This window comes from Myotis lucifugus, unplaced genomic scaffold (assembly GCF_000147115.1).
Source record: "Myotis lucifugus unplaced genomic scaffold, Myoluc2.0 scaffold_39, whole genome shotgun sequence".
Lineage (NCBI taxonomy): Eukaryota > Metazoa > Chordata > Mammalia > Chiroptera > Vespertilionidae > Myotis > Myotis lucifugus.
This window is the reverse complement of record NW_005871087.1, coordinates 5,341,296-5,356,626: the sequence shown is the minus strand read 5'-3', so window position 1 is coordinate 5,356,626 and position 15,331 is coordinate 5,341,296. Positions and strand designations below refer to the sequence as shown.

The 15,331-nt window shown below is 43.3% G+C and overlaps 1 protein-coding gene across 2 annotated transcripts in view; it reads left to right on the top strand.

The window, feature by feature from the left end:
- RARB (retinoic acid receptor beta) overlaps positions 1–15,331 on the top strand; it is a 153,573-nt gene that overhangs the window by 14,428 nt on the left and 123,814 nt on the right. For both annotated transcript variants that reach the window (XM_006087607.3, XM_006087608.3), the window contains exon 2: positions 15,127–15,275. In XM_006087607.3, coding sequence (XP_006087669.1) covers positions 15,127–15,275 — 149 coding nt within the window. The remainder of the gene's footprint in view (positions 1–15,126; positions 15,276–15,331) is intronic.

Below are 15,331 nucleotides of genomic sequence, written 5' to 3'. Positions count from 1 at the left end.
CTCTGACATATGGCTATCATACTCTGCCTTTACTCTGGAAGCAAAGAAAAGCATGGATTTTATAGTAACATGTGCAGTTACTATGTGAAGAAATCGTTTTAATAGCTTAGCCCTGGCTGAGTAGCTCAGTTGGTTGGAGTGTCATCCAGATACTCTAAAGTTGCAGGTTCAATCCCCAGTCAGGGTACAAAGAAGAATCAACCAATGAATATAACTGGGTGGAACAACAAATAAATGTTTCTCTTTCCTCTCTAAGTTAATAAATAAATAAACAAATCCTTTATCTTAAAGCAGGGGTCAGGAAACTGAGCCAAATCTAGCCTTGTGGCTTGTTTTTATAAATAAAGTTTTATTCAAACATGCCACACTTGTTCATTTGCATCTTGTCTATAATCACTTTCCTCTGACAATGGCAGACCTGAGTGGCTGTGATGGAGACCAACAATATGGCTTACAACGCCGAAAGTACTTCCTATCTGGCCTTTTACTGGAAAAGTTTGCCAACCTTGTCTTAAAACATTAAAAAATGAATAGGACAGCTGAGACTATAAATGAGTGCTTTGTTTCTTGTTCATAATAATCTTGTGTGTGGATTCAGGAAGCTTTTTTGGATCAAGCCATTTCCTAACAGTGTGACCGTGGCCAAGTCATTTACCTTCTCTAAGCTTCCATTTCCTCCTGCGATAATGGAGATTTAAAAACGGATCATGATGGCTCTTCACACCTTTGTCTCGAGGGAGCAAGCAGGGTAATGTGAGTGAAAACACACCTCAGATCACCCACCACCATATAACATGTGCTGTTGGCAGATGCCGCTGAATTGGCTGAAACTGTCATTAATCCTTTGATAGCTCATAGAAGGATTCCTACGCAGATTTCATTCTTTCACTCATTAATTTTTTTCAGACCACATTTATTGTGCTCACGCTATGTCCCGAGGACTCTTGTAAGCTCTGAGTGTTTAAAGGCGAGGCAGCTGAAGCCTCCGTGAGTGCAAGTAACATGCCAGCCTTGGGCACCCTTCAGGACCTCCTTCCAGGTTGGGGCCGATTTTACCATCTGGTATTTTTAGTTGTCCATTTGTGTGGGCCAAGAACAGTGTCTTCTAACTTCCCTCTAACCCAGCATGTAGCACAGTCTCTGGACCTGCCAGGTGCTCGATAAATATTTGTCAGCGGCTGGATGTTGTCAGTTGGTAGTCACTGCCCCGTGCCTTCCATTCAGCCCATCCAAAGGTCTGCCACTTGGGGTTTACAGCAACTATGGAAGGCTCTCCAATGACAAATTTCTATGGTAAGGAGTTGTTTAAAGAAGCTGCTTCTGAGGCTTCTAGGCATGTGGGGTGGGATAAACTAAGAAAACCAAGAGGAGGTGGTCGTTGCGATACTTTACATTAATGCCTGAGAGGCTGGGAAGGGACAGTTGAGAGAGAAGGATGACTCAACTTGCTTTATTCATAGTAGCATGTACTAGTATAGGAGGGACTACTATTTTGATAGGGAAATGGAAGGGAAAGTTAGAAAATCAAGATATGAGATTGATGGGTAGGAGAAAGACAGGAAGGTGAGTATATTGAGATTCATCAACACAATAATGACCCCTGATACAGTAAAGATGATAACTGTCTAATACTGCTATGTGACAGGCATGTGTCCAGTGCTTTACAGTGCATTATTGTTTAATGCTTACAATGATCTAATGAGGGATATGCTATCATTTTATAGAAAGGGAAATTGAGGCTCAGAGAGGTTAAATAACTTGCCCAAAGTCACACAGCTAGTAAGTAGATGAGTTAAGATTGAACCCAGGCAGGCTGGCTCCAGAGTTCACACTTCCAACTACATGCCTCAATTTGCAGAAAGAAGGAAAGTTCCCTGAAGGAATGAATATCCCAAAAGACTTAAGCCTTGCGGCCTGCTATAGCTTGGAGATTGGTGAAAATTTCTTTGATATTTTCAAGTTTTCCTTAGCAATTCCTTTCATAAGAACTAAAAGTAAAGCACTTTGAAATTCTCACCTTCTCACGTCAAGAAATACTGAGAAACCACTGTTATGAAAGAAAAAAATCAATGTTATAGTGTTTCTCTAATTTGAACAATTCCATATAGAAACTTAAGAATCTTTAAAAATATCCCCAAATGTATACTTTTGAACCAATCTGTTCTGCTCAACTCTAGCACTAACAAAATCTTCACATTAGTCAACTGGAAGGTTTGGTAGGTATATTTATTTTCTATTTTTCTGCTGTAGTCACTCCTTCCACACACCCTGGACCTCAGGGAAGAGAGTAATTCAGCTCCTCATTCGGGGATTCCAAATCTGCAGGCAGCAACAATTCTCCATGCTGGTTTTATTTTTGTGCCAAATATGCTTAGGGACACGGTGGGAGGGGTTGGTCTAGAGCCCCCAACCCCTAGCAGAGCCTGGAGCAGCCGGCAATACTGCTGACCACATTTGGCCTGACTTGCTGCTCCTCACAGTGTGTAGTCACACGCCCTTGGACCACTGCCAAAGGCCTTGGAACCTTGGTCTTAGCTGCTGCCATTCTGCCTGCTGGGGGTTGGTTTCTTAGCAGGGAAGATGGGGGGGGGGAGAGAAAGAGAGAGAGAGAGAGAGGCTTTTAATTCTTGTGTTGGCTTCTGGGGGACTTTCCTATTTTATTGCTCTGACTGGAAAGAAAAAAAAAAAGGCTTTATTTCTGTCCCCTTAGCTTCATTTTCAGTTTTCCAGGTTAACTTTTGGTCTTTATCTTGGGGTAACTGTGTGTCTTTGACTTAATCTGTATATTCTCAAATTTGCTGCCAGAGATTTTGCCAACCTCTTGCCAGAAAAGTTCTGTCTATATGATAAAAGGCTGATATGCAAATCAACCGAACAGCCGAAAGACTGGTCGCTATGATGCACACTGATCACCAGGGGGCAGACAGTCAACGCAGGAGCTGCCCCCTGGTGGTCAGTGCGCTCCCACAAGGGGAGCGCCGCTCAGCCAGAAGCCAGGATCATAGCTGGCAAGCAAAGCAGTGGTGGCGGGAGCCTCTCCTGCCTCCCTGGCAGCACTAAGGATGTCCAACTAACCCGTCATCCCCCGAGGGCTCCCGGACTGTGAGAGGGCATAGGCTGGGCTGAGGAACGCTCCCCCCCCCACCACCACCAGTGCACAATTTTCGTGCACCGGGCCTCTGGTGTAGTCATAAGAGAGAATGTTGTTGTCTTCTCCCAACACCTGGTCACACCCATTGTCTTGAACCCAAGACCATTTGCCTTCAATTCTCTGCTCTGTGTGGCCTTCAGCAAGTTACCTAACCGCCTTGTGTCTCCAGTTCTTCCTTGTAAAAAAGAACTACTAAGAGGAGCTATCCCATAGGATCATTATGAGGATCAAGTTAATTAATACGTGTAAAATGCTCAGAGCAGAATGGTGGTGGTGGCTAGCCTATAGTGTATGCTCCAGAACTGTTAGTTATTAATACTCTAAGTTATTATTAGACTAGACTCCAAAGATATTTCTATCATTTCCTAAGGTAATAATATTAGTCAGATTAGGATACCTGCCTTTCAAAGACTCTAATAATGAAGTGTTAGCTCTCATTTTTATGTGGTTTTATAGTTTTGTAGTTTACAGAGTGTAAACCTTGCAGTGTGGTATGCAGACTTGTCATCTTTGCTTTTCAGATTAGGAAGCTGAGGCTCAGGTAGGAGAAGTGACTGCTTAGACTAGAGGACAGAGTTAGGAGCTGAGCGTATTCATTCTGTCTTTTTTTTTATCCTCACCCAAGGATATGTTCATTGATTTGAGAGAGAAGGGGGAGAAAAAGGGGGAGAGAGAGAGAGGGAGAAACATCAACGTGAAAGACAAACATCAATGTGAGAGAGAAACATCAATCATTTGCCTCCCATGTGCCCCAGACAAGGGATTGAACCCGAAACCTAGGTATGTGCCCTGACTGAGAATCGAACCTGCAAACCCTTGGTGCATGGGATGACCCTCCAAGCAACTGAGCCAACCGGCCAGGGCTCTTCTGTGCAGTTTCCACTTCTCTGGTGCTACAGGAAATTATTTTACTTACTGTCCCACTCCTTTGCCTAAAGTCTCCCCACAAGAAGCAACCCTACCCTATATTAGGGCTTTTCAACTTCAGCACCATTTAAAATCTAGGCCTGATAATCCATTGTTGCTGTTGGGGACGGAGGGAACTGTCCTGTGCTGTGTGGGATATCTAGTAACATCCCTGGCCTGTACCCACTAAAAGCCAGTGGGGACCCCCAATTATGCCACCCAAAATTGCCCCAGATACTGCATAATGTCTCTTGGGGAGCAGAATCTGTGTTGGTTAAGAACGGCCACCCTAGACCAGCTGGCTGGTGTGGCTCAGTGGTTGAGCATCAACCTGTGAACCAGGAGGTCACGGTTCGATTCCCAGTCAGGACATATGCCCGGATTGGGGGCTCGATTCCCAGTGTGGGGTGGGCAGGAGGCAGCCAATCAATGATTCTTTCTCATCATTGATGTTTCTATCTCTCCCTCTTACTTCCTCTCTGAAATCAATAAAAATACATTTTAAAAAAAGAAAAGAACAGCCACCATAGATTAAGGAAGTACAAGGGAAATGTGGGGGGAGGGGAGCTGGGGGGGCGGGGGAAGTCAGGGTTGTCTGTCACTTATTAGGCACTTACTGTGTGTGTGCTGGGCAAGTTGCAAATACTGCCTGCCTGTCACCAGCTCACCAACAGGAATTTTAGGAGTGACTGCATTTTCAGAAAGGAGACACTGGGCTTCATGCACTCAGGACTCCCGATGGTGCTCAGAGATATAAAGAAAAGTAACAGAGGAGGGATTCAAATTCAGTTCATCTGGCAGCAAAACCTGTGCCCTTCCCATCTCTTCCCTACACACCATTTTCTGCAGGTTCATGGTGTTTTAGTTCTTTTTTGGAACCAAGAAAATCCACACAACGAGGATTAAATTGGTTTCAAAGTTATTTTGAGACCACTAATATGAGTGTACAACACAAAAGATCCTTTGCAGCAAACATAACTGAGTGAGCAGAGCATTGTTTTGTTAAGAGGGGTTTGGCTAAATTCTGGTGTAATTTCACTTGAACTTTCTCAGACCGCAGAAGAGTGGCAAGGATTCCCATGTGACAAAGCATAATTTCATTGTCCTCTCCCTTAAATATCCCAAAAAGCCTCTCCCCCATTGCTTTTCTGTGAGGCTGCCACCAACGTGGTTGAAATTTTTTTTAAAAATGTATTTACAGTACAGAAGCCAAGAAATGTGTATCTGAGACCTTATACATTTTAATGTTCCTATTTTAATCTACTTTGGGCACAGGAAATTTGAACAGATAATAGAATGTCATTTATTAGTGCAATAATTGCTTTTTTAGAAATGATGGGAACCCTGATTAGAAGTGGAATATGGAGCTGAATCGTTTGGTGTTGAGATAAACTCTTCAGGGGGACCTTAATCCTGAGGTGCAATTAGCTTCATGCGCACACGAGTCCCGAGGCCCGTTCCGGCATTTGTTCAGTTAATACAGTTCCATTTCTGATGCCTCTCAGTTCAGATCATTAATAAGTACTTAGACGGGGCTGCCTGTTAAGTGATTTTAAGGGAGAATTTATTTGAATCCTGTCAAAGCTATCTTAGTATGCCCTAGAAAATAGTGATATAAAGCCTCGTATGTTAAAAACGTCACCCAAAACAACCTATGAGATAATTTTCGACTATATTCCTTGAAGCGAGAAAGCACATTATAAAAATGAAATGTAGGTGCTGAACGTGTCACGGTCCCTTATGAAAATATGACAGCACTTCCCACGGTAAAAGTCAGTCCCAGAAATAATTTCTGCTGCTGGCCGGGAGCCCAGGCAGGTGTAGCTACAGTACAGTGATTAGTGGATACTGAGCCTCCCTCTCTCTCTTTTAAAGGCCCAAACTATCTTGTTCAAAACAACAATGTCTGGGCTCAAACCAGTGTCTGGACCAGTGGTTCTCAACCTTCTGGCCCTTGAAATACAGTTCCTCATGTTGTGACCCAACCATAAAATTATTTTCGTGGCTACTTCATAACTGTAATGTTGCTACTGTTAGGAATCGTAATGTAAATATCTGATATGCAGGATGGTCTTAGGCGACCCCTATGAAAGGGTTGTTCGACCGTCAAAGGGGTCGCGACCCACAGGTTGAGAACCGCTGGTCTGGACAATTTATAACCGTGAATTAAAAGAAAGGAAGGGACGCAATTCTGCAGTTCTCAAATTTGGGTAACTAAGACCGTACCCCTTGATGTTTCTAGCAGAGGAAATAAATGAGGGAGATGGAAATAAGAAGTGAAAATATGGGGTTTGGTGAACTAAGAGTTGTCTATAGGGAGCCATTGAAATCTCTTCTGTAAAGGCCGAGAGGGGTGCTATCTTTTTAAATTTCCTAATTCTAAGGGGCAGAGTTCCTGGTCCCTCCCCTCCCCGTGGTTTTGGGAGGAGTAAATGAGTGAAGGCCTATTAAGCACTGAGCACAGCCCCAGGCACACGGTAAGGGCTCAGTAAATAGTAGATCCTATTAGTTCAGGCTCTTCCGGTGCAACTTTGAACCCCCTGCCAACTCAGATCCACTGCCAAAATTCCGTGGGAGAGAACGAAGGCTTCTGGTTTCTGGTGAGCATAAACACACACCCAGCTTGAAGACCTTAATATATTAAGTACTTAACAAGGTGGGGCATTTCGTAAGAACCTGTGCAGAGGGAAGCCGGCTGAGTTCCCATGCCAAATTGACTCGGCACAATGCTTGGGGAGGTGAGAACAGTCACAAGACCTTTTCACAAGTCAGGGTGTCTCCAATGTTGCTCATGTTCCTAGGAATTAAGTGAGGATTTTCTTACGATGCCTATTGTGATTGACAGGCATTTCTGGGCGAAGCTGAGAACTTGATTTTGACCAATTGCCTGGTGATGGCATTGCCCCCGCGCCCCCCCCCCCCCGCCCCCGGACCATATTTTGCAAAAGAAGCCTTTTAAGGAGTCAACCAAAGTCTCCCCAGCCCTACGTTTGGCCCCTGCCTGTGTCCCGCACCTGTTGCATGTGTGGTCAGAATAGCAGGGATTCTCATAGCCCAGCTCCAGCCCTCCACCAGGATCCCGGGTGACCCGGGCAAACACACACTCCTCAGGGTCATGGGCAGGTTACTGAGTCAGGGCTGCCAAAGCCCCACAATGATGTTTTCCTTCTCCCAACACCCCCTCCTTCCCTTGCCTGCCCCGAACCCTGGACTAATCTGGAGCTGCTTAATAATAACAAAGCCAGCAGCGGTGTGTGGCAAGAAAGACCGTTGTAAAGCAGAGTTTTTCTTGTTTGGCAATTACCTAATTTCAGAATGCGATTCACAGATTTGCAAAACCCGTGTGTGTGTGGAACCAAACCGCTTCCCCTAAAAGTTGATTAAAAGCAGACCCCCCTCACCAAGAGGCGACAGGAAAATTAAATGAGCGACAGTATATGGAGTTCTTTTGCCCCCACTCCAACGTTTGGAGGCATGTAAATTGTATTTTAATACAACACACACACACACACACACACACACACACACACGCACGCACGCGCACACAGGAGAATCTGGTTCTAATTACTTGTACTTTAGTTGAACTTTGGCGTTTCCTTTGACTTTCTCCCTAATGTATGTGAGCTGTGGGCCTTGCAATCCTGCAGTGAATCCACAGAAAAAGAGGGGAAAATATCCAGACCGGCTCTCTTTGGTGCCAACAAAAATGAAGCCCAACTGAATGTTTTGACCAAATGCAACACTTTGCTATTCTCTCTTAATTAGCTGAAATGACTCCCTCCCATAGGTCTGGAGCTCTGGGCTCAAATTCCCTGGGGGTCTTGCAGGAAATGCCTTTTGCTTTACAACTCTTTTTTTCTTTTAAGGCTCAGCTGCCCAGAGAGTGCATTAAAATACTGTCTTAATCATGGAAGGTTCTAGCAAAAAGGCAGTGTTTTCATAAGGCAAGAAGCCTGCCTCTAATCAGGCCCAACGTTAAATCCTGAAATCTGTCAACGTGGTTTAGCCAGCAGTAAATTAGTTCTCACAAAGGAAAAAAAAATTGTATACTGAGCTCTCTCTTAAAAATGGTATCTGCTACTTAATCTAACCTTTAGAAAAAATGCCAAGCATGTTAGGAATTGTGAAGGGAGCTATTGTTGGAGACTTTCTGTGTGTTTAAATGTCACTCAGGTGTGTTGTAACAACAAGGACATTTGGACTGTTTTCTCAGGTGAGTTAAGTTTGGAAGTGCCAACTCCTCTTAACAGGCAACAGCATTACATTTTTTTTTCTTTTGAATTTTGGGGATGAATTAACCTCCGGAATTGAGGCCGTGTTTAAGAAAGCTGTGTCACTGGTTGTGCTGGCCTGTTTCAGTCGGTGGAGGTTTTGCTTAGTTTGTTTTTGTTTTGCCTGCAAACACCCTCTGAGTTCGAAGTCCGTCAGCGCAGTGCTTCTCCAAATGCCATCTGTGGACTGTGTCCTTCCCTAACCTGCCCCTGGCCAGTCCCCAACAGGTGTGGACATCGAGAGCAAGTGTTTAGAAACCTGTACCGCAACTGGACAGAGAAATCTGATGTCTACTAACATGTTTCCTAAGTTGGAGGTTGTGTTGTGGTCACCTTTTTCATAATTCCTTTTTTCCAAAGATCCATTTTATTGACATATTTTTTTCCTAGGGATTGGTTTTTATTGGGTTTTATGAATCCTTGATGGGTTTAGGGGAGGAGGGTAAGAAATGGTCCTTTGTCATAAATAGAATGAAAATAACTAATTTAAGCAAGTGCCTGCCCTCCCCACCTTCCCCAGAATTCTGTTGCTGGTCTGGATGGACCACACTTTGAGGAGCACTAATGCAGGGGTGGGGAACCTTTTTCTGCCCAGGGCCATTTGGATATTTATAACATCCTTCACGGCCCATACAAAATTTTCAACTTAAAAATGAGCCTGCTATCTGTGGTCAAACATTTAATTAACTCACCCCTAATGCCTTGGCAGGGCCAGACCAAATGATTTCGAAGGTCTTTTACGGCCTGCAGGCCAGATGTTCCCCACCTCTGAATTAGAGGCGGAGGAGACCTGTAATGAATTTGTATACGGGGAAAGTGATCCTAGCTTTGTTTTCCTGAGTGATAGCCATCTCTATGTTGCAGGGATGGAGGGGTTTGAAATCAGGGCTGGAAGCTCGTGTCTGCCCACGCAGGTTTGGGCAGCTTACTGTCTCCTTTCGCCTGTGTGCAGCCCAGAGAAGCGCCCTCAGCACCTCTGGTGCTGACTCTGCTCTGGGCAGGGAGGGACCCCCGGAGCCAAGCAGAAGTTCTCTGTCTTGGCCATTCCCTGACGAAGCAAGGCAGCCCATCTGGTGAGCCGTTGAGATGCCCCATCGGAGGCTGCTGCTTGTTTGGGATGCAATCACCAAAGAGCACTGAATAAGACAATAAGGAAGCAAGGAAATAAATAACAAGCAGGAGGCCAAAAGCAGATCTGAATGATTCCTCAAAAGGCTGCGTCCCCAAACTGAAATCACATCAGGACGGCGGGCGTGCAGTTGTCTGATTGAATGACACCAAGCCACCCCCCCACCCCCCGGGAAGTCTAAAAACTGCTTTTTTGGCCTGCCTGAGATCGCTGAATGAGCTAATACAGGACACACTGTCTGCTGAGCCTGCAGAGTTTTCCAGCAAAAATTTTATCATTCCATAGACTGATGGCGCTTGCCTGGAATAAGGAACACAATGTTTGAGGCCTCTCAAGGGCATTTGATGAATCTAACTCTAATTTAAAGGGACTAATAGATTATTGATTTAAGCAGGATGACAGTGAGCAGATCAATGGCCAAGCACTCTGTAGCTACCTTAAATACCAAAGTGACTAGTGAAAGGGGAGCCATTAGGCTGTCTGCACCCCTTGTTTCCCACTGTCTTAGTGGTGGGGGGGGGGGAGGTAGGCACAGCAGGGGAACAAGAGCACTAATAAACTTTGCCAAAGTATTTTGCTACATTATCAAAAGGCCAGAGGTTGCATTAAAATAGGAATCTGCTTTTATTGTTTTTATTTTTAATAATTCTTCATTGTTGAAAGTATTATATATGACTCCTTTTTCCCCTCTTAACCCCCTCTATCCCCCTCCTGCCCTACCCCCCACCTCAGGCCTTCAGCACCCTATTGTCTGTGTCCATGGGTTATGCATCTATGCATATAAGGTCTTTCATTGATTACCTCCCATTCCCCTCACCCTCCCCCACCTTCCCTCTGAGATTCCGCACTCTGTTTCGTGCTTCCATGTCTCTGGATCCACTCCGTTCATCAGTTTTTGTTACTTAGATTCCACATATGAGTGAGATCATGTGATACTTGTCTTTCTCTGACTGACTTATTTCACTTAGCATGATACTCTCCAGGTCCCTCCATGCTGTCTCAAAGGGTAAGAGATTCTTCTTTTTTTACTGCTGCATAGTATTCCATGCTATAAATGTACCACAGCTGTTTTATCCACTCATCTATTGGTGGGCACCTGGGCTGTTTCTGGATCTTAACTATTGTAAATTGCTCTGCTATGAATATAGGGGTGCATACATTCTTTCTGGTTGGTGCTTTGGGTCTCTTAGGATATATTTCTAGAAGTGGGATCACTGAGTCAAATGGCAGTTCCATATTTAATTCTTTGAGGAAACTCCATATTGTTTTTCATAATGGCTGCACCAGTCTGCATTCCCACCAGCAGTGTATTAGGGTTCCCTTTTCTCTACATCCTCGCCAGCACTTGTAGGAATCTACTTATATTGATACCATATCCTGGCTGTAATTCTAGAACTTGCTGTAGAGAGTTTAAGACTAGCTTTGGCAGTTTGATTAAACCACTGTGGCTCCCTCTTTCTTCCTTCCTTCCTTTCTTTCTTTCTTTCTTTTTTTCTTTCTTTCTTTCTTTCTTTCTTTCTTTCTTTCTTTCTTTCTTTCTTTCTTCCTTTCTTGCATTATTCTCAGTGTTATAGGCCACACAGAGGAAATAAAGGACTACAGATTACCAATTTTGAGGGTGACATTTAAGTATATGAAAACACAAATATTTAATTTTTTACTACCAGTGGGAAATTCTGAGGATGATTATTTCTTGTCATATATATGCCTTTTCTGTTGAGATTTGTGTGGGATTCATTTATGGCATTCATAGGATTCAAATTCAACCCACAATAGAAAGAATCAATTTATCTGTCAAAACACAGCCTGGTCATCTCCTCTGGGAAGCCTCCCTTGATTTCTCCTGGGCTGAATATACTTGAAACTTTCTTTGTTATTATAATACCAGTAGTTCCCAAACTGCTGCAATTTGGATTCACCTGGTAATATTTTATTTAAACACACACACACACACACACACACATACACATACACACATGCACACGCACACATGCTTGGTTTCTACTCCCAGACATTCTGGCATAACAGGTCTGGATAAAATCTGTGCCTTAGGATGGTTGAAAACTCCCCAGATAGTTCTAATATATAGCCAAGTCTGGGAACTACTGTTATATTTGAATCGTTCATTTACTCTCTATTAGACCAAACTTGTCAAGGCTAAGGGATTATACCACGCACTGTCCATGGCATGTAACACAATGCTTGGCATGTTACAGTCACTCAGCAAAAATAAACCATTGAGGAGACGAACATCCATTGTGCAGATACGGAAAGTTCATAGCGTCGCAGGTGAAGTCACCACAGCCTTCATTAAAGTCCAGAGCCTTCACAATTGATGGCTTACAATAGGACATTTCCATTCATGGCAGCTATTCAGAAAAAGCCTTCTAGATTCATTCATTTATTATACATGGCTCTCATTCTTCGAAAAAGTCTTTTTCCAACCTTTGTGAAATGTTTTGGGATTTTTTTGAGGCCTCCCTCTTTTTTGTGTACTTTGTCCCAAACTTCTTGGGTATTAAGTTGCCTGCAGTTCTGTCTCCTCTCTTTGGGAGGGTAAAATGCTGGACTCCCTTGAGTACATGTATTGAAGTGGCATATTTATGGAAATTACCACCCACTTTTGAAATTCAGGGCATAACTCTGACAGCTGAATCCAGCCCTAACAATTCTATTTACAACTTCCCTAGTCAAGCTAGATTAGCTGTTCTACATGAGTGAGTAAGACATTGAAACACCCCCCTGCCCCCCCCCACACACACACACACACAAACACACACGCACTGCTTCCGTAGAGAACACAATGCAGGATTGGTCATAGTGGTGACCGCATGGCTCTGTCAGCGTTGGGGAAGCGCTAGGACAGAAGTGGAGGCACGCAAGTAGAAACCATCCAGAAGCATTGAGAAGCATCCAGGGAAGGATTCTGTTACCGATTTCAGAAGGATTCTGACACAGCCTTTCTAGAAGTCAATTTCTCAACATGCATTGAAAACTAACAAAATAATTTTAAATAACCACCACTTTTGAGTGAATCATTCCACTTCTGAGAATTTATCCTAAGGAAATAGAGATGTGCTGAGATTAGCTGCAAAGATATTCATCCTAATGGAATGTTTTGTGGGGAAATAGTTTTTGACAAGGAAATAAACTTCTGACAAAGTTAAACAGACTAAGTCCCAAATAGAATCTATAGTACAATTCCATTTTAGTAAACAAACAAACCCAAAGCATTTATATGCCTAGGAAAATGGCCTGGAACGGGTATGCCAAGATGAGAACAGTGTTTCTCTCTGAGTGGAAAACTTGTGTGTGTTGGATGAACTTGTGTGTGTTTTGTTGTTGTTGTTAGTTTTGGGTTTATTTGAACAAAGAGTGATATATCATTTTGTACTTTTAACGAGTACTGTTTTCTTTTTGATGCCATTATTACTCATTTGCTTTCAATGAAGCTGATAAGTATGAGGAATGTTTTTGCATTTACAGCCTAATAAGTGATCTGATAAGCTTTAGGGACATCTCAGATGCCAACCCATGTGTAGAACACTTGACATAATTGTGCCAAGCTATGCAGAGTAAGGGCTTTCTTCATCCCAGATACCTCTGTTCTAACCAAATGAAGACTCTAATAGGGTTATCTACTAGACCCGTGCTAACCTAATGAATTCATTCCAAGATTCTTTTGAATTATAAAAATTCTAAAATAATAATTGATTCTATTCCAAAGGGATACTTATTTTTTTAAGTAAGCAAATGAGCATATGAAAACTATTTGATTTCCAATTTTATAATTTTATGACTTAGAGGGGTACTTAGTGTTTGTAATGAAAAAGAATTATTAATTAAACAAATATTTATTGATTATTTGCCTACTATGTGTCAGGACCTCGTCTAGGCCTGGAACACAGTTGTAAACAATATAGATAAGTGCTTTGGCCTCATTAAACTCATACTGGAGGGTGTGGCAGAAGTATATTATAAATGTGCACACAAACTTTCTAAAGTTAGAGAATTTTATAGAAATTAAAATAAGTAATGGCTTGGAGTGAGGAATGGGGTAGGGCATTTTACTTAGAGACGTCTTCTCTGAGAAGGTGCATTTGCTCTAAGATCTCAGAGATGGAAAGGAACCAGAGGCGTGAAAGTCTGAGAATTTCCATGTAGCAAATATTCATTTGCCTTAAGTTGGTATAAGAGCTTGTCCTATTCAAGAGATAGAATAGAAGCCAGCTGTTTAGAAGTTAATGTTAGGAGAATCATTGATATTGCTAATGGGCCATATCATGGAAAGCTTCATAGGACATAGCAAGGAGTTTGGCTTTGATCTAATTGGTGACTATCAAAGAGCTTTAGACAGGTAAGTGAGAGGGATCGATTTTAACTTTTTGAACAGATATCTTACTGCTTGTTTGAAGAATGAACTCTGGCGTAGAGGAGTAGATACAGTGAAGAGGCTATTGCAGTAGTTGAGGTGAATCCGTAGCCTGGTGTGGCAGCAGAATTGCAAGATGGGGTTTGATTAATTGTGTCTAGTGGATGAGTTGACTCAACTTGCTAAAAGTTTGGCTATAGGGCAATTCAGTCAGCAGAATATCTACTCTGGGAGACTAGGGACAGTGGAACAACTGGAAATTTTATTCTCTGGGAAGTCTTCTGTTGTTAAGTGATTTGGAGATTAGAAGTGTCTGGGACATTTATTGATCACTTTACTACTTTTTCTGTATCCATCAGACTTTATGAGCATTTTTGCCTATGATAGGAATAGGGCTGGGCTTTGCTCGTTTGTACATAAAATCTGTAGAGAAGGTATTGCAGAATACTTAAGTTCTATGAATTCCTATTTCCCATGGAATTTGGATGGTTAAACAATGAAATGGGGGAATTCCATCTTTTTAAATCTAGACTGAAGATCAACATGACTTTGTGCCATCATTAGTGCAAAGCAAAGGTCCTCAAACACTTGTACATTCGCTCTCCTGGGGGTTTTGTTAAAATGCAGATTCTGATTCCGTAGATTTGAGCTGGGGCCTGATACTATGTTTTCTACTAAGTTCTGAAGTGATGCTGATGCTGTGGGTCCACGGAGCCCCCTTGAGTAGCGAAGGTCTTGCCAATATTATTATTAATGAAGATCGGTTATGGACGCATGCCAGAGGTCCTCCCATGTGCTTGAAGAATGGCAACTTTGGGCACTTCGTTCATTTGTCCTCAGGAAATTTGCTTTTGGTTAAATGAACAACGGGGTCAAACAAGTTAGTTCTGAAACTCTAACTCAATGAGGAGCTAGGGGAAACGGAAGGGTAGAAAGAGCCTGGGGTTTGCAGTACACGATCTGACTCTGTCTTGGCTCTACCACTGCCCTGTTGATCTTGGACAAGTCACTGCACGCCTGACTCTGTTTCTCTTCAGGGTAAAATGGTGATAACATTGTCTCTCTTGCCATGAGAAAGAGAGAGACATACGGGATTACTTTGTAAACTGCTGAGCACCCCCTCCTCAGTGTCAGTATCCCCAACGCTGTGCCTACAGGGACCACTGGTTTTGTGGGCCTATCTTTGCGAGTGTTGTTGCTGAATTTGGGGCAGAGGTCTATGAATTCACTGGTAAAACAGAAATGAACTGAAATCCATTTTCTCTTTTTTTCTACCCCCACCCCACCTCCATTGCAGCGATTGAAACCCAGAGCACCAGCTCTGAGGAACTCGTCCCGAGCCCACCGTCTCCACTCCCTCCCCCTCGCGTGTACAAACCCTGCTTCGTCTGCCAGGACAAATCATCCGGGTACCACTATGGGGTCAGCGCCTGCGAGGGCTGCAAGGTGAGTTCCCAGGGCTCCATGCCCGGCGCGCTCTCATTCTCCACGTGCTCCGTGGC